The sequence below is a fragment of the Gavia stellata genome, unplaced genomic scaffold (genome assembly GCF_030936135.1).
Source record: "Gavia stellata isolate bGavSte3 unplaced genomic scaffold, bGavSte3.hap2 HAP2_SCAFFOLD_44, whole genome shotgun sequence".
Classification (NCBI taxonomy): domain Eukaryota; kingdom Metazoa; phylum Chordata; class Aves; order Gaviiformes; family Gaviidae; genus Gavia; species Gavia stellata.
The window spans coordinates 1,215,454-1,238,412 of NW_026777121.1; the positions used below are offsets into that span (position 1 = coordinate 1,215,454).

General features: G+C 44.5%; 1 protein-coding gene across 1 annotated transcript; it reads left to right on the forward strand.

Moving 5' to 3' along the window:
* The first annotated feature begins 934 nt into the window (after positions 1-934).
* LOC132321711 (transcription factor E2F3-like) lies at positions 935-21,598 on the forward strand. The gene is made up of 8 exons (XM_059835155.1): positions 935-943; positions 3,335-3,355; positions 10,633-10,744; positions 13,041-13,242; positions 13,819-13,977; positions 17,892-18,006; positions 20,388-20,523; positions 21,240-21,598. Exons 1-8 carry the CDS (start codon positions 935-937, stop codon positions 21,596-21,598), a joined length of 1,113 nt encoding a protein of 370 aa, XP_059691138.1.
* Positions 21,599-22,959: the final 1,361 nt, after the last annotated feature.

Below are 22,959 nucleotides of genomic sequence, written 5' to 3' on the forward strand. Positions count from 1 at the left end.
GAGGCCACACAGAAAAGGATTTGGGAGCGCTCTCAGAAAGAAGGTAGGGCGGACTGTGGGGATTAGGCGCTGGGCTGAGTCAAAGAAGCAAACAAGTTGGCTTATGTGCGCCTAGCTCCTTGATTCCCCACCCCCACCCCCTTCCCTCCATTTTCCGTGCTTATACATCCCCCTCATCTTCCTCAATGCCTCTTTCTCTGCCCTTGTCTCCTCCCAAACAAGGGACCTAGCCCCTTGCTTCTTTTTCCCCCCTTGCTCCCAGGTTTGCTACATCTGTGAACGGATTTGGTGTTGCAGGTGCTCTTAGCTAGGTCACCTTGGACTTCCACGGCATTACTGATGGGGTTTCCTGGGTACTGCTGGCCCTGCCAGATTCCTCTCCCCAAAATGAGCCCAACTCTCCCTTCAGTTATCTGTGAAGTGGGGCCACCTCTCACACCAATCCCCCTCAACTACCCGTGAAATCTGGCTCTTCCTCATGGCACTGTAACTCCTGTCAGCTGCTCAGTCTGTTCGCTACGGTCAGCAATTTCTCTTGTCACGCTCAGGAGTTTCGCACAGGCCGTTCAGTGAGCTAAGGCTTACGCCAGGCCCTAGTCGGCAGCTTGTGTGCCTTAATGCACACCCCCAAAGTCGTCTGCATGTCCCATCATTTTTTCCCTATCCTCGTTCTAGCCACAGTGTGCCAGTCTTCTCATCTCACGCTGGCTCTGAGAACCCTCCTCTCTGACCAGGCACGGTTTCAGCCCTTTTGAGTGGCTCTTTCCCTTTGTGCCCTACTTGACTGCCTGCGGCCTCGTTTTGCAGGCGCCGGGCGTGGAAGTCCTTGCCTTGCCCAGGAGACTGAATCGGACTGAAGCATGGTTAGCTGTGAAAATTGGCAATTTTATTGGAAGAACTGAGTCAGCTTCAGCCCTTCAGCACTGCCAAGGGAATGGCGGTGGTACGCTGCTGGCTGCGTTGGATCCTGTCCATCCTGCTGCTCAGGCCTTTGTCCCCCTTAGGAACTGCAGGAGCTCCTGCACCCGAGTAAAGAATTGCACCAGCCTCTGGAGTGGAAATGGGCAGGGTGTAAACGTGCCCGATTGCGTTGGTCTCGGTCTTGGCCTCTGAAAGGGGCTTGAGGTGAAGCCTGGCTGTGGCGTTGGAGTAGCCGATACTGCTGGGCGCAGTCCCATCTGTGCCAGGATCCAGTCGTAAAAGTGCTGCGTGGAGGTGTAGACTCCGGGCCGTCTTGCTCTCGCGCAGCCTTTCCCCCAGCTGGTGACTCCAACGAGCCAGAAGTAGTCTGCATTGTTATCTTTGCAGACGAGAGGACCACCGCTGTCGCCCTGCAGCGGAGGAGAGAGGACAAAGGTGTTGTTGGGTGGCCTCCGTCAGCACTACGGCTGGCTCCTTCTCTCTCACAGCACCTGCCAGAGCTGTGCTCTGCGGCACAGAAAGGCCCCGCTCAGGTGCCGGGGCCTACAGGAGCTTGTGTGGGAGGGGGTGGTGGGCCTGTAAGGTAGGGCTCTCTCTCATCTCTGCACAGCGATCCTTCATGTGTGGAACGCACATGCTCCAGGCTTGGGATGTGGAGCTGCGTGCTGCCAAGAGCACTGGATGGGCTTTGTGGGCAGAGTCGCAGGCCTCTGGGGCAAGGGGGGCACTGGGCAAGGAGCTGCAGGTGGGGAAGGGGAGGTGAGCCCCAGCAGCGGTGGGGACCCAGCGGTGGGAGGGTGACTTGCCAGGCAAAGCACGCGCTGGGGTCTGCGTGGGACGGTTGTGAGAGGGCTGCCTGTGCTGCTGGGGCTTGACTCGTAGCACGCTCCTACCTGGCAGGTGTCGATGCCACCCTGCGCGTAGCCAGCACACAGGTTGTGGGTGTGGATGGCCCCTCTGTACCACCCGCTGCTGTTACAGAGGTTGACATCAATGAGGCGGACCTTGGCCTCCTGCAGGACATCAGTTGATCCTCCAGCTGCGAGCACAGAGAAGAATTAACACCAGGCAGCTCGTTGCCATTTCTCCTCCCCTGTGTGGGTGAAGCCCTTCCCTAGGGCTTGGCTTTGCACCTTGAAGGCACTGTACCGGTGGTCCCCGTGTGCCTCCCTTTGGGGAATGGCTCAGGCCCATCTCTCTAGAGGCATGCGTCCCCGCAGCCTGACTCTGGCTTTCGCCTCTGCTCTCAGGAAGCCCAACCCGTCTCCCCTGCGTGCCAAGCTTGCGCTCAGGACACGAGTACTTTTTGGGAACTCACATCTTGCAGTCGTGGAACCCCAGCCGCTGGCGTAGCAGGTTGTCAGCTCTGACACTCTCAGCGAGGCGTCGGGCACACAGGCAAGCTGGATGGAGTAGCTGCACTGCACAGGCTGGTCCAGTTCCAGCAGGGCAATGTCGTTCCTCTGCGTGATGTTACTGTAGTGCTCGTGAACCAGTAGCCGCTTGATAGTGCGCACTTGGGCCTCAGGGCCCAGCTGAGGCAACCAGGTGTGACACGCGGAAACGAACTTCACAACTCACACAGTTATAAAGCAGGCACGTTTATTGCGGCGCCGGGTGCAAGGGGATTTCTCCACAAAGCTTGCACACAGGGTTAAAATCATGACAGGTATTTGAAACAGTTAACAAAGTTAGTTACGCCTACTGGTGCTACCCGTAATTAACTATTGGTTAATACTTTTCTTACTTCATCTTAAAGTTACAGTTCTCTTTTAATTCACCACGCATGCTCAGAGAGGAGGGGGATAAATTGCGTTGGGGCTTCTCTAGCTAGGAGGTGTGTTTTTTAGTATTAAAATGAGATTATAATGAGACAAGTTAACTCTAGGGCACTATTTTGTCAGTCCATTCTATTTTTCTACGATTCGTCCTTGCGCTAATCATTATTGCTGGTTAGCAGAGAGTCAGTGAAGACAATCTTTATCAGCAGAGAGTCAGTGGAGACAGTCTTTATCTCTAATATGTCTAAGTACCCGGTGCAGTTGTTACAAAGTGTCTTCTCTACATTTTTCTTTCTTACTTTTAAACCTTGTTTCAACATAAGCGCTGCGCCTCTCACCCTCTGGGTGACAGTTATCCCCGGGTTCTTGTATTACTATCAAGTCTGCTAGCAATATTACCCTTAATTAGTAGCACTGTTGTAGTTAGTGAATTTATCAACGGCAATCTCGAATCTGTTTCTGTCTCTTTCAATAAAATAACTAATTTCAATTTTTGTGCATCTGCTCAGTGCAAGTCCTCTTGCTGGGGCTCTGATAAATGGGTCAGTGAAAGTCCTGGGACTCTGACAGACAAATTTCGAAACTGCATTCCTTTAACATGACACCATAAGTCTCAATCTCCCTTTACTTAGGTTCCACCACTTAGACAGAAGGTGGTGGCATTTGTCACTTTTCTAATTAGGCCTTTTCACACATTCTCAAATCTATCCCATCTTCTTACAACCTGGAAAAGAAACAGAAATAGATAATATTTCAATTTTAACTTGATTATGCAATAATACAGCCTTTAAGAGTCCTGTTGAAATGGTTCTCTTCTTCTTGTTGTCAAACTCTGACAGAGGAGTTGGTTAACTCATGCATAGTAGATCCAGGACCTTTACAGTAGTTGAGACATGAGTTCAGTCTGTGTTCTGGTGTTATCATTATATCAATTCAGCAATGTAGTTAGGGCATAGATGATCACAGTTTAAGGTTTGGTAACTTCCCTTTCTGATAAGGTTTATCCAAAAGGGTTTGTCTTACAGCTAAATTGTTTAAATCTTTGGTATCAATCCCCTCTTTTGAAGTAGTTAGATTTTCTTACCACTTCCATATATTATTCCTGTAAAACATCACTACCTCTTGAAGTAACTTAGAAATTAAATTTATATTGAAGGTACAGCACTGAAGAAATCTTCAGGGTGAGTGTGGCGAATGTGCAAGGAATCCATCCCACAGAAGCTCCCTAGGCAACCTTGGATGTTGGCAACACCAGGGGAGTTTGGTGTGCTGACTCTAAGAGAAACTGCACAGAGGGTGGAGTGGAGTGGAGACACCGCCGCCAGGCTCTGGGATAAGACGGGAACTGGAAGGTCCTATGGAACTGACAAGCCGCATATTTCCTACCCTGAGCTGCATATTTACCACCCCGAGCCAACAGTCTGTCATTTTTTGTCAAAATACTATCTTTGGGTGAACTTTGCTCATTATAATCTCATTATAATACCAAAACACCACACCTCCATCCCAAAGCTACCCACCTCCCAGGTGCGACCACCCCTCGCTGAGCTTGCGCTCTGGATTTTTCTCAGTCTATACCTTTAAAAGCAGAACGAGAAACTTTTACACCAATTGCAAGAGAGGTATGTATGACTAGAGTCACTCAAGCTCCACCTGTAAGGACAGATAATATAAAAATGGCTTAAGAGAGGAGGGATGCCAGGGAAGATACCAGGCAGACCGCCTCTGACACCTGGGATCAGAGCCTCTCTTCCCCCCCACAGGGACGCCTTTGGGTAAGGTTCGAACACTTGGTTACACCGAGTGCTTCCCCGGGCAACTTAGAAGTCTCTATAGAGTTGCTTTATAACTTAACGCGTTTGTCGCCAGGCTATAGTGCTCATATTCTTGGTATTTGCACATGCTTTGCAGGCAGTAATTTTATCACCGGCAGCCCAAAAGAACTTGTGTATCTGTTGCTTCAATAAACTGCACTATTCGTTAATCTAGCCGTGACAGTTCTCACTGAATGCCACCAAATCCCTTAAGTGTGGCCGTGCTAGTTCATGGAACGCGACTAGACTGAAAGTGTATGGTGTTACGAGTGTATGCGTAATCGTGAGAGTTCAACACATTGAACGCGACCGGACTTGTAACACAAAGAGTAGGGCATCACTCAGAATCTAAGCCTAGCTGCCCCCAGCCCCTCTGATACCTGAGGACAAGCTGGAACGCACGGGGGGTTATTTTCTTCCAAATCGCCTTGCCCTTTAATGCAACGCCTCTTTGTCTACACTTGTTGTCTTTGTCCAAATAGTAGGAAACATTAGGCCCTTTAAAGGCTCCTGTGATGTTATCATATTCCTCTAGTAAAGATGAGTTTATTGGTATAATACCCCATGGGATGGGATGACTAGGTGAATGAGAGACTGAGATACATGCTGTGACACTGGTAAGATTAGGCATTCTGCCAAACCCTTGTATCAAAGTTAGAATTGGGACCTCTTCGTCTTTATAGACCTCTGCGCTTCCTGACATCGCTGCAAGAGATATAACCCACAACTTCATGATTCCCGAGTTAATTTTAAACGTTAAGGTCCCTCTTGTTTGACAGTCCATTTTGGTGATGTGGCTGGCTTGATCCTGCTGTAATGTATCAACGGAGTAAGTCCTTCAAGCTTGACAGCAGTATAGGTGGTGAGTAAAATCTGGAGAGGTCCTTTCCACTTCTCTTTCAACGGCTCTTCTCTTTTCTCGTCTGATCATGTCCTCAGATACACCCAGGCTCCAGGTTGGTATTGACACACAGGCACGTCCAGAGGCAGTGGTGCGCTCACAGTGACACACCTGTGGAGAAAGAACAGAAACTTTCCCAGAGAGATAACATATTCTTTCAGGTAATGTTTCCCTACGATTTCAGGATTAACTCCTGTTTCTGTCCCCTGACGAGGTTTACTGTATATGATCTCAAAAGGACTAACCTTTGCTTTAGTTCTAAGCTGGATATGCATACGTGTTGTAAATACTCTGATTTTTTTAAAGTAATCAAAATATGATCATATAGAAAATTTAAATTTGATTAATAAATAAAATAATAAAATACAAAGGCATAAGTTAGGATTCTTAAGTTAGAAACAATAACCATAGGAACCTCACCAGGGAGTCGCTGTTCCATACTAAGGAACTAACAGTAATGAGATGGAACGATGAAGAATCGAATAGAAAAGTCTTGTTTGAGTCCCGTGACAATGTGACCTGATATGCACCAGTGATGCTGCTTGGAAAATTCCTTAGCTTTCCCATCTTGATTCAAATATCAAGAATGCCAATCAATAGCTATTAATAGAAATAACCATTGATTAATTTAAGTATGGATATTGATAGAATAGTATAATCCAGAGACCGATTACTAAAAATTACATTATATATTCTGTATGAAGGTAACCAGGTATGATTTATCTGTGATTCAATCAGAAACTAACTGTTGAACAATGTAGCATTGTGAATAGGTAGAATTTGCTTGTCAAGAGAATGATAAATTGTAGGCCTGGTCAGTAAACCGAGGAAAACTTAAGAAGATTCCAAGAATAGAATTTTGCAACCAAGCTAAGCATGCACAAAGATTGGGTTCAACTAGAGGACACCATGAGGAAGGCTATGGACGACCACCAGAGGACCTTAGACGACCACCTGTGTACCTGAAGGCGCATGCGTCACGAGCATTTACACATACTAATGAGTTCTCGGAAATTGTATGAATATGTTAATTGTTTCTTGGAAATATGATGAATATGTATACTTTGATTGTATACAACTTTTGTAGCAGAGAAACTAAGCACGCACACTAGGTGGAGCGATCCCCTGGGCGTCCAGTGCTGCAATAAAGAAGTGCCTGCTCACCTACATACACTGTGTAGATGAGTTTTTATATTACAGATTTGTAACATCCGTAGCAAAGCTAAGGGTAAAGAATCTGTCCACTTGGCAAATTTTACTTATCTGTCTTTTTAGGCTTTGATTCATTCCTTCTACTTTCCCACTTGACTGAGGTCTGAAAAAGTTTCTAACATTACTAAAAGATACCGGTATCCATTTTGCTGCGGTAGTTCGGAAAAGTCTATTTGCCAGTAGTCTGTTCAACACGTTGAACACGCCCGGACTTGTAACACAGAGAGTAGGGCATCACTCGGAATCTAAGCCTAGCTGCCCCCAGCCCCTCTGATACCTGAGGACAAGCTGGAACGCACGGGGGTTTATTTTCTTCCAAATCGCCTTGCCCTTTAATGCGACACCAGGTTGTAAGAAGATGGGATAAATTGGAGAATGTGTGACAAGGCCCAGTTAGAAAAGTGACAAATGCCACCACCTGCTGTCTAAGTGGTGGAACCTAAGTAAAGGGAGATTGAGGCTTATGGGAATTAAAAAGTATATCCAGAAGTCTCAAAGGGGGGAAATGTTAGAGAACATCTTGAAACACAAGGTCAAAAACAAGTGAATGGAAAGAATGGAAAGAAGATACTTCCTAACGAATACACCTGGTATTTAGACATATTATCCTTATCCTAGTAGGTTCTATTTTCCTATAGACACAAGTGTTCTTATGAAGACATTCTTGTGGATTTGCCTCTGATGTTAATTGTGGTAGCTACCTGGGTTTCGGGGTTTTTTTTTGTTTTTTTTTTTTAGAAGGGGCTTGAACCTAAAAGAGCATAACTACATAGGAGTCGAGGGGCCCCCTGGTTTTAGTGGTCTGCACTGCACAGTGGATCCATAGTTGTATTTAGACCAGCAGTTGTTTGTAGTATTGAAAGAGAAAATGAACTCAAAACAGTTGATGCCAAACATTTTAGGTCTCGGCCAAGGGGTTAGTAAGGTGTCTGGTCCGGATCAATAGGATGCTTTCCTGTTACTTTTACGGCTCTTGCTGGAGGTAGAGATTTGTGGCTTTACTGTCTCAGTGCCCCATGTGCTTTATGATCCTTTCACAATCCCCCTGAGGAACCTGACTTCCAGTTATTGCACTCAAGTTTCATGTTGCTGAGTTCTTAGTCCCTACGCTTTCTATCTTTCCCTATCGTTGGGACGCTTAGTGCTGGTGTCCTTTGGCTTGCTAGTTCTTAGCAGGTCCCACGTACCGTGTCAGAGATTCTGCATGCTATGCTTGATCAAACAATGTAAGTCAAGACAATACAAAATTTGTACATATACTGCAAATAATTAATATAGTCCTGCAGCAGAAATAAGTTAGGCAAATCAAGATTTTTTTTTTTAAAAGGGTTACCGATTCTGCTGATTGCTGAACACAGATCTTGAGACTTCTCAATGGAAGCCTGATATCAGAAAGCACTATGAACAATGTTGGAGTTGGGAGGGAGAAACTGTGAGTCAGCCAGGATCTCCAGTGCAAAGAAAAAGGCACTAGAAAATCTTTGGTCTGTAAGTCGGGGAAGAAGAAATTGAGAGAATATGCCACTTCAATCCTGCATCTTGTTATGAAGTTTGTAAAACAGGAAGGGGAAGAAGGCACTTGCTGAGTGACCTGTAGCATCTGGCCAGAAATTAAACATCCCCGGGGGTTTGCTAAAATCGCCTCTCGGTAACTTCACCAAGCTCTTTTAAACTCTTCTAAAATATTTTGCCCTGTATCTCTCTCTCAGGTTTTCCATATGCTTTGTGCCCTACAAAATAACTATCCTGTAGTGCTGTCTCTGCCGTTCGGTATTTTTGCAGAAGGCGCTCGCTAGTCGGGCGCTGCCCGTAGCTACGGCGTGCCGGTGAGACCGGCGAGAGCGGGTTGTTTGTAACAGCCCGACACACTCGGACAGGCTTGGGCAGCTGCGCGCAGCTGAAGGGCGCTGCTTGTCTTCTCTCACTACCAAACCTGATTATTTGAAGTTCACGGGAGAAAGTTGTAAGTGTTTAACGACAAAAGCAGGGGTGAAATACCGTTGGGTTGTGTCTTGCAAACAAGTTGAGACAAAAAGTGTTGATGTGTAGTCCAAACCGGAGTTTCTCTTCTGATGGAGAGAGCCGCTGCAAATCTCTGGATTTTAAGTCTTTAGCATTTCCCCTCCTTCTCACACCTGGTTTTGAGATTCTCTTTTATCTTTACTTGTATCCCTTTGGCCTAGTCTTCCCATGCCCTGGATTGTTCCCTTTTCACCCCTCCTGCCTTTGCTCTTACAGTGTTCAGGGTGGAAAAACACTTACTTTAAAAAAAGTGTGAAATGTATTTCTCCGTCTGGAATAGCTGTAATCGTAATTTAATCCAATTACGTTGGCTAAACATATTAGCTGGACGTTTTTGTTAACAGCCGACCTTTTTAAAATCTGTGTCCTTGGATGGCGGAGCCGATGCCTCGGGGAGCGGAGCAGAGGTGTTGTGCGCCGTGAGAAGCTGCCACCCATGGGCTGCCCGGAGCCCGGTGCCTGCGCTGGTTAGAAGGATGCAGTTAGTTCAGTTTTGCTCTGTCACCGAGGAATTAGTGCCTTGCCCCTTCGCACAAAATATAGAGAAGAGTGGCTTGAGCACTCTGTACATGCTATTACACCGAGGGCTTGTACACGTTTCATGTGCTTTAACTTGCCTTTTAATAAGTTTGAGGTTTGCAAACGGAGTCCAGTACAAAGATGTTAGCGAGCTATCCATAAATAACGCATATAAATTAATTTATTTAGAGCCTTCTCTTGGTCACAGACCCTAAGTAAAACACACAAGCTAAATCCACAATATGGAAATATCTGTCTACAACTCCATGGCGGAATGTATTATTTTATCTTGGCTCACTGAGGAGCTGAATATGATCCAACCCTTTGGGGCAAGTCTAAAGAGCAAGCAAATAAAATACTCTGAATTATTCTACCTAATTGAATAAACAACATTCTTGGGAAACAGTTATTTGGCTAAACTTCATTAGACATAAAACTTCTTTGTCTTCTTTTTCCTGTGTCTTCCCAGGTAATGTCCTTCCTATTGTTAGGATAGGTTTAGTTTCAGTAACCCGAGTAGCACGGCAGGGTATAGAATTGTTTCCAAAGATAGTAGATTGTGGTTCTGTCTAGGAACAAAATTCATATTGGTGGTGGTTTTGGTTGCAGTTTGTGTGTTGCACAGTTTAACAGTGTCATCCATGATTTTTATTATTCAAGGTGTACACAGCTTTCCATTGAGCTGAATGCAACATTTAGCTGATTTTCAGGCATCATCTTTCTGATACTACTTTTGCTCTGCCTTGCTTTTATGTAGGCAGCTTTAATGCAAACGTGCTAGTTAATATGAAATAAATGTAGTGGTTGTGCTTTCAATGAGGACAAGAATTCTTGACGAGCAGAGGAGAACAGTTGTCCAATGCTGCTCTTGATGTTACGTCTCATATGTTGTTGATGGAAAGCTTACAGTAATGGAAGTTACTCGTCCTCTCAAAGCCATCCTTTCAAGTTACATTTTTCCTTCCCCTTGCACTTATACTACCTGTGCCCAAACTTCAATGGACGTAAGGAGTTTTTCAGAAGAAATGTAGGTTTCCGGGTGCATACCTGTGTGCTTGAGCGTTTGTCTTTGGTTTTCTTAACCGAAACGTTCTCAACTCAAGTGGAGGTAGACATTTTTCATATGTATTTGAAAAGGTCCAGACTGGACTGAAGCAGGTCATACAACTGTCACTCAGCTTTTCAAATTAAAAAAAATTGCTAAATTTTCCAAACAAAACCATCAACCTAGCCTCTGAGAGTGAAACATTGAAGCCTGCCTTTGGGTTCCCATAAATATTCAGATTCACTTGTGATGAATATGGGGTATGAACCTGTACTGATACAGAACTTTGCTGCGAAAAGTTCACTGCTGTCCGCCTTTCCTGTAACCCCAATATTGTCTTTGGTGAAGCGAAATACACTTCTTAACAACCCATCAATTAAAAAAAAATTACTATTTGTTTGGGTTTTTTTTTAACAGGCGAAACGAAGGCTGGAGCTAGGAGAAAGTGGCCACCAGTATCTGGCTGAAGGACTAAAGACTCCAAAGGGGAAAGGAAGAGCTGCGACAAGAAGTCCAGGTAGTCCAACAAGTAAGGGAACTGGTAACACGCTGTATGGCACAGAGTTTTTGATTTTACTAGCTTGAGATCAGTGTGAACCAGCACGACAGGCTGCGTTACCTAGCTAAAGACGCGTGTTTATTACTGTCCTCGCCCGGATGTGTGTGCAACATCCTCGCCCCCGCAGCCAGCAGCACGCAACGGGTTTGCGGCGTGCGTCGATCGGTTGGTGCAGAGCCGCTGAGAGGCCGCAGAGGCTCCTGGCTGCCAGGTCTGTCCCTCCGCCCGCCGGGCAGCCTGCAGCCTCGCCATCCAGGGCCTCCTCTTCACCCAAGGACACGAAGCGGGGGATGCTTAGGAGAGGTAGATGCTGAGGAATCAAGATACTGCGACGGGCTCAAACGCACAGTTATTAGGCAGGGCTAATCGGGCCAGCCGCCTCCTTCGTCGCTGGAGTTACAGCAGCTGATGGGCAGGGCTTATTCCCCCCGGCAGGGATTTGCAAAGAGCGGTAGCTGTGCCCCAGCAGCATTGCACGCTGCCTGCTTTTTGTGAGCTGCCTTCTCTCCCTGCGGTACGACTAGATTATTACTGCCGCTGCTTAGTTGCTGCAAGTCTTCATTTTTGCACGCCTGCGTTGCCTCGGGCAGTAGGTTTCTTGCAACAGGCGCTGGGGGTGTAGCCTTGCCATCTTGTTTGGGGGATTTCAGCAGGAGAGATAGGCTTGCAGAGGGAGGGGAATGGGGAAAGAGGAGGACTGGGGCAGCAGTGGTAGTGATGGGAGAGCAAGAGGTGTGGAGGGGTACTTGTCCCTCCTCACCAGTCTAAGTCTTGTTTCTGCTGAGGCAGATGGGAAAAGTGAAATTAGCTGAAGAGACGAACTTAATGCGGACAAGTTAAACAAGCACAGTTGTCTTCATTAAACTAAACTTCGTTAAGCTAAATGAAGTCCGGTTTAAATCGAAGTGCGTTCTCGCAGAAGTTCAGTACCATTCAGTGCATAGGATGCTGCTGCAGTGTTGCTAAGGCCGTACAGAGAACCCCCTTGCTGCATGACCAGGAGCACATCCCCGTTTAGCTGGGGGTCAAGTAGCCTCTTGCCCTTCTCACTCTGACCCTCTCATTCTTTTCCAAACCCCAAATTAAAACAAACAAACAAAAATCATGCTGGTCTAAATCCAGAATGTCGCCTAATTGATACGAATTTTCCTCCAGTTCCCCATGCAGACAAGCCCTGAAGCTACCAAAGAATGAGATACAGCAGGTTCTCTTTGCAAAGAGGCAATGAATTGGTTTTCACTGAAAAGCCATCATATCCTTCAAAATGTTTCAGGGTAGCCTAAAGGTTCACTTTTGGGTAGGATTTCAGTTTTGACTGACTTCTGCAATCAAGTGGGGGACCTGAACCTTGAAAACATGAAAATGACCACCAGATCAGCCTAAGATCCATCCTGCGTAATACTTGAAGCAAATGAAAGGTTTGAGATGTACCAGCCCAGCAGACTTCTAATAATGGCTGGCTCATTTCCCTTGACACAAAGTCCTCAAACATTTAGAATTAGAAATTATTCTCATCTCCATATTTAAACTCTTAAAAGCTCATCTATTGCTACATTTGTGCGTGAAAAGAGCGCGTTGTCTAGTAAGATCCAAGCCGTTTGCTGACTTCTAATTTAAAAGAAGTGGATCCCCTTGCCCAGTTTGAGCATTGTTTGGTTATGGGGAAATGATGATTATAAATTGTGTCTTGCGTCAATCTCCTCTAATTCACTTGAGTTTTCTGTACCCCGTGCCGTGGAGTCTGGCGCTGATGGAATCTGTCGTTGTGTTCACCCACTGAAGTACACCCAAGTCCTGCTTAATTGCATGTGAAACACTTGTTTTACAAGAGGGGAAAATCAAACCCTGATGAAAGCTGGCTATCAGCCTGATGGAGGAGAGTCATAGGGGAATTTTTGGTATTGCTGCCAGAACAAATAGATACTAAAAATACTCTTAAGAATTCACATAGTGAAAACCTAAGTAGAATATTGCATATATGTATCCATCAGACTAATGGAAAGATTTGCATTTTAAAAAATGTATGTATTTGCTCATGTACCTGTGACTTTTGGAAAAGTGCAGCTTGAAATACAAATAAATACCCAGTGGTAAGTTGTGTCTTAATGCAGAGGTTTGAGAGATTTCTGTAGTAAAAATGAAAGAAATATCTGTAATATGTATCCTTTCATTTCTGGATGCTGCTTTCGGAACCAAAATGAGAGAACTGATTTATCTGTTTTGGTTTTTTTTCTCTTTTCTTGCCAAGCTCCAAAATCTCCTTCAGAAAAGACTTGGTATGATACATCACTTGCCCTTCTAACAAAGAAGTTCATTCAGTTGCTGAGCCAATCTCCTGATGGGGTCTTAGATTTGAACAGAGCGGCAGAGGTCCTCAAGGTGCAAAAAAGGAGGATTTACGATATCACCAATGGACTGGAAGGCATCCATCTCATTAAAAAAAAATCCAAAACCAACATACAATGGATGTGAGTATTCATTATCCTTTTCCTTTCCTGCTGGCTGATTTCACTGTCACAGAGCAGCAGTATTTTTCTTCTCCCACCTTCCATTCTAACACTTTGCTCCAAGCAATCATCCAAAATGCCTTCTATCAGGATAAAGCTTTCTTTTTCTGTTAGACAGGTTTTCAGTGTATAAACAGCATTTGTCAGGGAAACTAGAAACCAGCATTTTGTCTGAATACTGCATTAAGTCATTTGCTTTTGCAGGCGGCGTATATTCTAGGTACACATCTCTACCTACTGCCATCCTCAGCCTTTTTCAGGGTGTGGTTAGAGGAGAGGTGAGCTAGAAGCAAGATTTTGGAAGAGCTTAGAAATATTTGGCTTTTCCCTCTTGGTGGTAATTCCAAAATGTGTTGGCATGATAAAAAGATGCTTTTTCTGGGAAGCGTAGTTGATGTTGACTCACTATGGGCAGGTTTAGGGAGAAGGAGATGAGGACTTGATCTGCACTGTAAAAGGCTGCCTCTTCCCTTTGCCATAGCACAGGGTCAAGTTTTACAAATGCTGAAAGGGCGTCTTCCCCCTCTGTATCCGTAGGGGCTGCCGTCTGTCGGAGGATGGTGGCATGCTGGCCCAGTGTCAAGGCCTCACGAAGGAGGTGACCGAACTGACTCAGGAAGAGAAGAAACTGGATGAGCTGATCCAAAGCTGCACCCTGGACCTCAAGCTGCTAACAGAGGACTCGGGGAATCAGAGATATCCTTTTTTTCGAAACCTCAGCGGTGGTCAGTCTTGCTGTGCTCTGTAACACAAAGAGAATTCCACTAAGTAATATGATATGAAACATCAGAAATTTCCAGAAGTTGGATAATGGGTTTTAATGTAGTTCTATATAAAAGTTACTTAAGCCACTTGCACCTGTAATGCTTCTGGAATGTCAAAAACAAAAAAATGGAGAAAAAGGTGGTGTATGAAGGAGCCCATTAACATCCATGGTCACATAGAGCAGAACCAAGAATTTAGCTGATTAATGAGTGACAACATCCAAAACCTGTGCTCTTTCGATTCTTTTGAGCCCAGAGCAAACCCCATTTTTATGTGTGCAGAAATTTTAAAGGCATGCAGACAAAGTCTTTGCTAAGGTAACGAAGACTTGTGTGTGTGTGTACTCCTTACTTAATATTTTTTTTTATTTTTACATTAAACTGCTGCGTATATAAATTCCAGACACAGAGAGGAAAATAAAGTTGGGAGTCAGTTTAGTCTGAAACTTGCAACAAATGTTTAGATTCCTCTGGTTAGAGAATCTATAGTGGAATATCACAGATAAAGGTTTTATGAGCTCTCAAAATGTCTATTTCAGACTTAATTATTTAATGGAATAGCAATGCTCAATTGCGTAAGGTTCATAAGGTTTCTGGTCTTTTGGCTGCTAATACCCCTTGTAAGTAACCAGTTCTCATTTTCACTAGATTTCCCACCTGCTGGCAACAGAAGAGAGCATTTTATTAAATGCTGAAAATGCTGAAAACTTTTATTACTTTTAATGGTCAGTAGTTTTTAAAGAGCATCTAATAAGGTGGACTTATTCTCTGTTTTGAAGGATAGGAAATAACTACAGGAGCGTCAGTAAAAAGTAATGTGAACGATGTAAATACTGTCTTTTGGTTGTGCTTGCATCTCAAAATGCGTATGAAAGCAAGACCACCGAGTGGCATAGGGAGTAGGGTCCGCACTGCCTTCATCCACAAAGAGATTTAGAGCAAAGCAAAACCGAGCATTATACTTCTCTGTTTTTCTAGCGCTGTTTGCGGTGGTAGAGATCCCTGCCCTGCAGTTGATGGCTCCCTTGGGGATGGGCGAGGAGGGATCAGCATTAGCAGCGTCTTGGCCTCGTGCTTTTGGATGTAGGAGAGCGTATTCCCCAAATCCTTCTGTGGCTCTAAGGTTACTGATAATACTAGTGGTTATTGAGGAAGGAATGTGGATGTGTGACACCTGGGGACGAATCCGAGCGCATCCCAGTATGGTCGTTCGCTCGCCTCACTGAGGTCTGACGTGAGGTGACCTGCTGAAGACTCAGGGAGCTGGGAAGCCTCTTCCTTTGCTCCATCTCTGAAGGCGAAGTTTCTGCTTTTGAAAATGGTTTTCTTTTCCCTTGTGATTAGATAGTGCCAAAACAGCGTTTCTGCCCTGACTGTGTGCTTCCTCCTCCTCCTCCTAAATAGAATCAGAGAGTAACTGATCGCTACCTTGAATGTTTTGGGATATGCCCAGCTTTGAGCTACAGCAATGAAGATTGTCGTTCTATTTGAAAACCATGCAACCCTTTCCGTTGTTCATACAGTGGCAGCCACTGTTGCTGTAATTTGTACTCTGCCTTTGCCAACCTTAGTAAACCTTACTAAAGGAGTGGTAGAAGCCTCAATAAAAGCCATTTGCCTGAGAGCTGACCTGTTGTTTAGCCCCCTGACCTGTTGCTTTGCGTTTGGTCCAAGTCAGGTGTGAGAGGCTTGCCAATGTGACACCCATCTACAAGAAGGGCCGGAAGGAGGATCCGGGGAGCTACAGGCCTGTCAGCGTGACCTCAGTGCCGGGGAAGATTATGGAGAGGCTCATCCTGAGGGCGCTCACAGGGCACGTGCAGGACAAGCAAGGGATCAGGCCCAGCCAGCACAGGTTCATGAGAGGCAGGTCCTGCTTGGCCAACCTGCTCTCCTTCTATGACCAGGTGACCCGCCTCGTGGATGAGGGAAAGGCTGTCGATGTTGTCTACCTGGACTTCAGTAAAGCCTTCGACACTGTCTCCCACAGTATTCTCCTGGAGAAGCAGGCAAGTCATGGCTCAGACAGGTGCACTCTTCGCTGGGTAAAAAACTGGCTGGATGGCCAAGCCCAGAATGTTGTGGTGAATGGAGCGAAATCCAGTTGGCGGCTGGTCACAAGCGGAGTGCCCCAGGGCTCAGTTTTGGGACCGGTCTTGTCTAATATCTTTATCGATGATCTGGACGAGGGGATTGAGTGCTCCCTCAGCAAGTTTGCAGACGACACCAAGCTGGGTGGGAGTGTTGATCTGCTGGAGGGTAGGAAGGCTCTGCAGAGGGATCTGGACAGGCTGGATTGATGGGCCGAGGCACATTGTATGAGGTTCAACAAGGCCAAGTGCCAGGTCCTGCACTTGGGTCACAACAACCCCATGCAATGCTACAGGTATCAGAAACAGTGTGGCCAGCAGGAGTAGGGAGGTGATCGTGCCCCTGGACTCGGCGCTGGTGAGGCCGCACCTCGAATGCTGTGTTCAGTTTTGGGCCCCTCACTACAAGAAGGACATTGAGGTGCTGGAGCATGTCCAGAGAAGGGCGACGATGCTGGTGAGGGTTCGGGAGCACAAGTCTTGTGAGGAGCGGCTGAGGGAGCTGGGGTTGTTCAGCCTGGAGAAGAGGAGGCTCAGGGGAGACCTTATCGCTCTTTAAAAACTACCTGAAAGGGGGTTGCAGTGAGGGGGGTGTTGGTCTCTTCGCCCAAGTGACTAGCGACAGGACAAGAGGAAATGGCCTCAAGTTGCACCAGGGAAGGTTTAGGCTGGATATTAGGAAAAATTTCTTTACTTAGAGAGTGGGGTAGCACTGGAACAGTCTGCCCAGGGAGGTGGTGGAGTCACCATCACTGGAGGCGTTCAAGGAACGTGTGGACGTGGCATTGCGGGACATGGTTTAGTAGGCATGGTGGTGTTGGGGTGATGGTTGGACTTGGCGTTTTGAGCTTGGGCAGTTTGTCTTACTGTATGGTAACAGCAGACATTTACCAAAATTGTTCACATTTACACCCCCCGAAGGTAGAATAATAAATTAGGCTCTTTATTTCTATGGCATAAATACTGTGCTAGATACCTCACGGATGACGAAACCAAAGACCTGGAAGCGCTTGCCTGTGATCGCGGCCGTTTCACAGTTTGCGACCAAAAGCTCTGTGACACCTCGGTTACGCAGGTCAGTAAGTGAGGCACCACCGTGCCAAAACCCACCAAAACGCTCACGTTGATTTGGACAAATTCATGTTGAACAGCAGAATGTTCAGATTCATTCCGTGCTTATGCAGAAACCAACTTTCTGCACTGTCAAGTTGTTCAAAGTAGTTGTTTAAGTAGTTTTTTGAAATAATTTCATATAATACAAATGAATAAATAAATATCTGAATATATAAATGTTTACCAAAAAAGCCTCAAATGAAAATGGACATTATCATTTTATCGATGACTTCAAAAATATATTGTGTATGCGCATCTGTAAATTTCTTTACATTTTTTCTGTGATATCCAGTTCTTTGCCATTTCACAGCAAGCATGTAAAAAAATTTTGCTTCGCACAGTCTGCGAGTAATTGCGGGTTGTTGAGCTTTAGCTTAAGTAGCTTTACGCGTGGAAAGGAGAAGAGAGAGGACTCGGCATGGAGAATCCCTTTTGTCACTCAGTAGTGGCCCCAGCTGTTAGATCAAAGGGAAATTCTCACACCGTTTCACTGCAATTGTGATTCCAGTGTAGAGAACAGAAAACTTTGGGCTGAAAGCAACGTAGCCATGAGAAAATGGACGAATAATTGAAAGAATTATGCCTCTTCTAATAGTCTGAATATATTATCAACTGGGTTGGAAAATTCCTTAACCGTGATTACATTAGCTTATGTGACGTATCAAGATACTCGAAAAATTAGTGGCCTTAAAGACCAAACTGTTATAGTTGTGAAAGCTCCTCCAGAAACAAGACTTGAAGTGCCTGACCCAGTGGAGGTAAGGAGAACCTGGCTTTTCCTGCCAGGTTATAGATCATTTTTCTATAGATGGAGCAAGTGTGTTGAGTCTTACTGTGGTAACTGATGCCCAGGTTGGATTATAATTGGCATACAGTCCTATATTCATCCGTCTTATGAACTTTGGAAGTGTTTTTTTTTTAAAAAGGAAGGGGAATCTTAAAAACCGTTTTATACAAAGTGATCATTATTCGTTCCTTTTCTCTCAATTCCAGCATTCCTTCAGAGGAATCCACACTATTTACAGGTTATTCTCTTTTGCCATACAAAAGTGATCTGTGTCCCTTTTCTGTTGCCCCTTGCTACTTAAGCCACAGTCTCTCTCTCTCTGAGTGCCAGCTTTTGTATATGAGATGTCTGGCTCTCATTCTTTCATCCTCACTCTGTTTCTTTTCCTTACCTCAGGCAGATGTCTAGGGTAGCTCAGCTGCTTCTCCCTTCCCTTAGCTGATGTCACAGTCGCAGAAAAAAATGCTTCAGGTGGCTTTTCTTTGAAGATCTCCTCAGGGAGTAGCTTTACTTTTCTTCATTCCTCTCATGGTTTATGAACCACATGGTTCAGCTGCTCCTGGGATTTTCTCTCTTGGGGGCAAAAGTGCGCTGCTTTACAATTCCCGGTTGTTATGACAGACCCGAGTATGTTGTGCAAAGGCGAATAATTTGCACGAGCCACTGCTTTAGAGATTCAAAAATGTACCTGATTTCTTCTCTCAGGGAGCAATGAGACATAGGGCTAAACCCCAGAAAGCCCCGTGCTGCCTTCATACCTCTGTGTTACTCCTGCATCCCTACCGCCGGGCTGGTTCCACCGCACCCAGGGCCGGCTGCTGCCGGGCGGGCAGGACCAGACTCCGGATTCCCTGTCGCTTCTTTCCCTAAGATTATTCTCTACTTGCTTAGGCCCATTACGGTTTCCATCCTTTTTTTCCCCTGCCTTTGTCCTTCATTTCCCCTTTGAACCTAGGTGCAGGTTTCGGAAGAATAAATCATTTTGCTGCAGTGAGGAAGGGATGTCTTTTATCAGTATCCATAAATCTATACTGTTATCGTTGCTTGCTTTCCTGTTTCTTTCCTCTAGGCATTACGCTTTGATTTTTTAATTCAGTGAAAACAGGCGGGTAGAGGGAGATGCACACAATCATTAAAACTAGCGCCTAGACCTCCCTTATCCCCTATACCCAACTTACTCATTTAATTTTCAGCTTCAGGCAGTACAAGTCCTATTTCTTTCTCTCATTTGCAGTTACATCTCAGTGTCTTTTTTTGCACACCTCAGTCACTCAACAGTACCTTCCCCAACTCCTGCTCTTCCCATCTCCTTTTTTCTAACTATCTATAGCGTTGCCCTGAGTACTCTTCACTGTTTTCTGTGCCCTGGGGTATCCCTGTTCGGTTGTTGCTCTCTGTATTTGTAAATGCTGTCTCCTACGCTGTGTAACTGTCAGAACGCAAATAACACGAGGAATTTTTTGTCAAAGGGCACAATAAAATGTGTTTGAAAGAAGTCTGCAAAGAGGTATATCATGCCCGTACTCCTGCTTTTTAAAACTATTAATGTAATACAGCTGGAGCAGGTTTATTTTTAACTGGAGTCGTTTATCATTTTCTTTCATAAGACCACGAGCAACTTTGCAGGTTTTCTGTCTATATATGTCATCTTCTTGTACTGCATCAGTGTGTGAAAGTTAAGAAGAGATTATTTCTTGAGATTAATTAGGAGTTCCTGTTATTCAGAAACACCATCAAAATTAGAGCTGCTGCCTTGAGGGGGCAGAAAGACTTACATCAACAAGTTTGGGTGAAGAAAATGGCATCTTTTTTCTTCTTTTGTTATTTGAAAAACTTCCCTGATAAACAGGGGGACTTACATACACCTACTTGAGATCAGTGGGAATTAGTGCTGAAGGTTTTTGGATGAGCGAGAAGGATGTTTTGGCATTGTTTAAAAGCAGAAACATTTACACAAATACATCCAATAATGTTATGAATAGTAACAAACCCTGTGACTTGCATCCCATAGTCCCATGACATCAGAGCACTCCAGGTTATTATGGTTGTAAGAAAATGTTAGGAGTTCAATCCTTCATACCTCTCTGGTTATGATACAACACATAGAACGGTGGGCTTCTGCGGTGTCTCTCCTACAGACAGGGGGAAAAGCTTTTATGTTCTCTCCAGTCTACAAGAGACATCAGCCAAGCCTTTCACATCTTCAAAAAAATCCATGGGGGATTTCAGGTTCTTTTGATTTGTAAACGATGTATTCCACCACTCGCACCCCAACAAGAATTTACTTGGCGTCATCAATGTTCTGTCGTGTTCATTGGTGTAACACCTTACTGAGGTTTCTTTTGTTAGCAGCGTGCATTGATACGTTTCTCTAGTACTCAAGGACCTATTGAAGTTTACCTGTGCCCAGAGGAAAACGATGCCCTCAGTCCAATGAAAGCCTATAGTCAGGACCACAAGGGAAATATTTCCAAAACCATTTCCAAAGGTAAAAATATTTCTTTGTGATACTAACGGCCTTCCTTCGTGCTCTCATTCAAGATTTCATTTTAAACTTCAGATATCCAGCTCTGATTTTTTGGCTTTATTTTTCTAGGAAGCGAAAAGCTAAGGTATCCGTTTTCCACTCTGCCTGTCTGGTTGAGAGAGGGGGAAATATGTTTAAACAACTGATGCAGAAGAAAAATAAGTTTCATATTTGCATATCCGATCGAACTATGGGAACTAAGTTTGTGCAAGACTGAAGAAACAAACAGTTTTGTTCCTTTTGCGTTTTCAAGACGGGAGCAGCAACGATTCGCCTCAACGCCAGAGGCAGAAATCTCTGTGTAAGGGTACATGCAGCTACGCAGTGTCACTGATGGCGTCTGTTGCCCAGACAGTTTTCACTTTGACTATGAGTTGTACCGAAAAATGGGCATCTCTCACTACGCTTGATTTGGTTTTTTTCCCCCAGTAGTTGTTTAAACCTTGTAAAATAATTTTTTAGTAGAAAAGTCAGAGGGGATAGCAACACGCCTATTTTTGAGCAGCCCTTTGTAACATATCAAAAACAAGCTAGAAATTATATGGAGGCCATTTTTTGTTGAAATGATCCTTTATGAAAGGCCCTTTACGCAGTGGTTACTTTGTTTGATCAGTGTCTAGTATTTCTAATGAGATTAAACAGGTCATCTTTATTTTTTTCTCTCCCTCCTCTTCCAGAAGCGGCTTCTGCTAACTCAGGACAAGGTGACTGCTCAGTAAATATGGCAACAATCTCTCCGTTGGCTTCTCCAGCCAACCTTCTCCAGCAGACCGAGGACCAAATTCCCCCAAACTTTGAAGGACCCTTTGTGAATTTGCTGCCTCCTCTGCTTCAGGAAGATTATTTGCTGAGCCTTGGGGATGAAGAAGGCATCAGTGACCTCTTTGATGCTTACGATTTAGAGAAGCTTCCTTCATTGGTGGATGAATTTCTAACAGCTGATTGTCTTAAATGCTGTCCGTATCTAAATCGTGGTTTTAACGGAATGAACAAACCTGCCATCATTCCGAGTTGTCCCCTACTTACTATAAAATAGCATTATTAAATAAACTAGGCTCTCGAACAGTGCTGATCTTTTAATTAAGTACTCCCTGAAATACTATAAAGAACAAGGGAAGGCTTTTACAGCAAGGCCTTCTCCTTGCCCCTGAGCTCCAGTGCCTTGTGAGTCAGCAAGCGCAAGCAGGCGACCGTAAATGTTTTGTCTTCACACTCCCCCAGTCTCTGCTTCCCCTGACAAGGGGGCTTACGGAGGAGGGCTCAATGAACTGGTTTAGTCCTAAATAACAATTTTATAATAGTATTTCAGGCCGTGCCTTCTGCAGAGAATGCATGTCTTTTGAGTGTCACAGCATGGATTGTCCCTGCAGTGAACGTAAAGATGAAGTAATGCAAAAGCGTGAAATGGGATTCTTCAGCTCCTTGTGGGAATGTTTAAATTGCTGTCATAATGCTCATTTTGAGCTCTGTATATGTCTCATTCTGAGGTCAAATACTTATGTCCTTAAAAGCTTTTAATGAAAAAATACACTGTAAATGTAGTGTATATTGCAGATATTGAAAAGTATAAAGTTCTGCCACTGCTGGTAGTAATCACAGATTTTTAAAAATGCTTGTGTGTGTGCGTGAAAGTAGATTTTGTTGGTTGTTTTTTTAAACTGGAACGAAGATGCACAGTTCAATTTTACTGCCCCCAGTGTGCATTAGAACTGGTACATAAATTTCTGTGGTACTAAGTGGGGCTTTGTGTTAAGTGCCTACTAGAGATGCACTGTGGGTTTTTCCCTCTATGGAAAACACGTATGCCAAGCTTTGTTTGTTCAATAGATCATATTTATCTCAGTGGGTTAGCTTCCTCTGCTTACAGCTTTTTCTAATTCTCTTCGCCAGCAAAATGGAACTAATTTTTTTCCAAAGTATCTAACTGCAAGTACCACATCAACTGAATTGCATTTATTTTTTGAAGATCTTTGGGAGTATAGTATAGTACCAATATTTATTTTTTGAACGTGAGAGGAATTCTAAGAAGTCTTAAGTAATTTTTTTTTTTTGCGTGTAAAATACGTTGCCGTGTTCTGGGCTAAATTAATGTAATGTTGATTAGATGATGCCCATATAATCCTTTTGTTTCCATTACTGTTCTGCTTGTCTGACACACTCAGAAAATTAGTACTATTTGTACTGTAGTAGAATATTGTGTATGCAGGTTTTCTGGTACCGTTGAGTTGCTGCTATGAAAGCTCACACATGAAAAGGCAAGCAGTCCCAGTACTAATAAGAAAACTGTATGACTGTGTGAGTTTTGGAATGTAACAAATGTATGAAGGGCAACACATAAAGAACTGTAAAACAGTGTTAAGTGTGTGTTTGTATGTACAAATGTGGGCATAGATCATT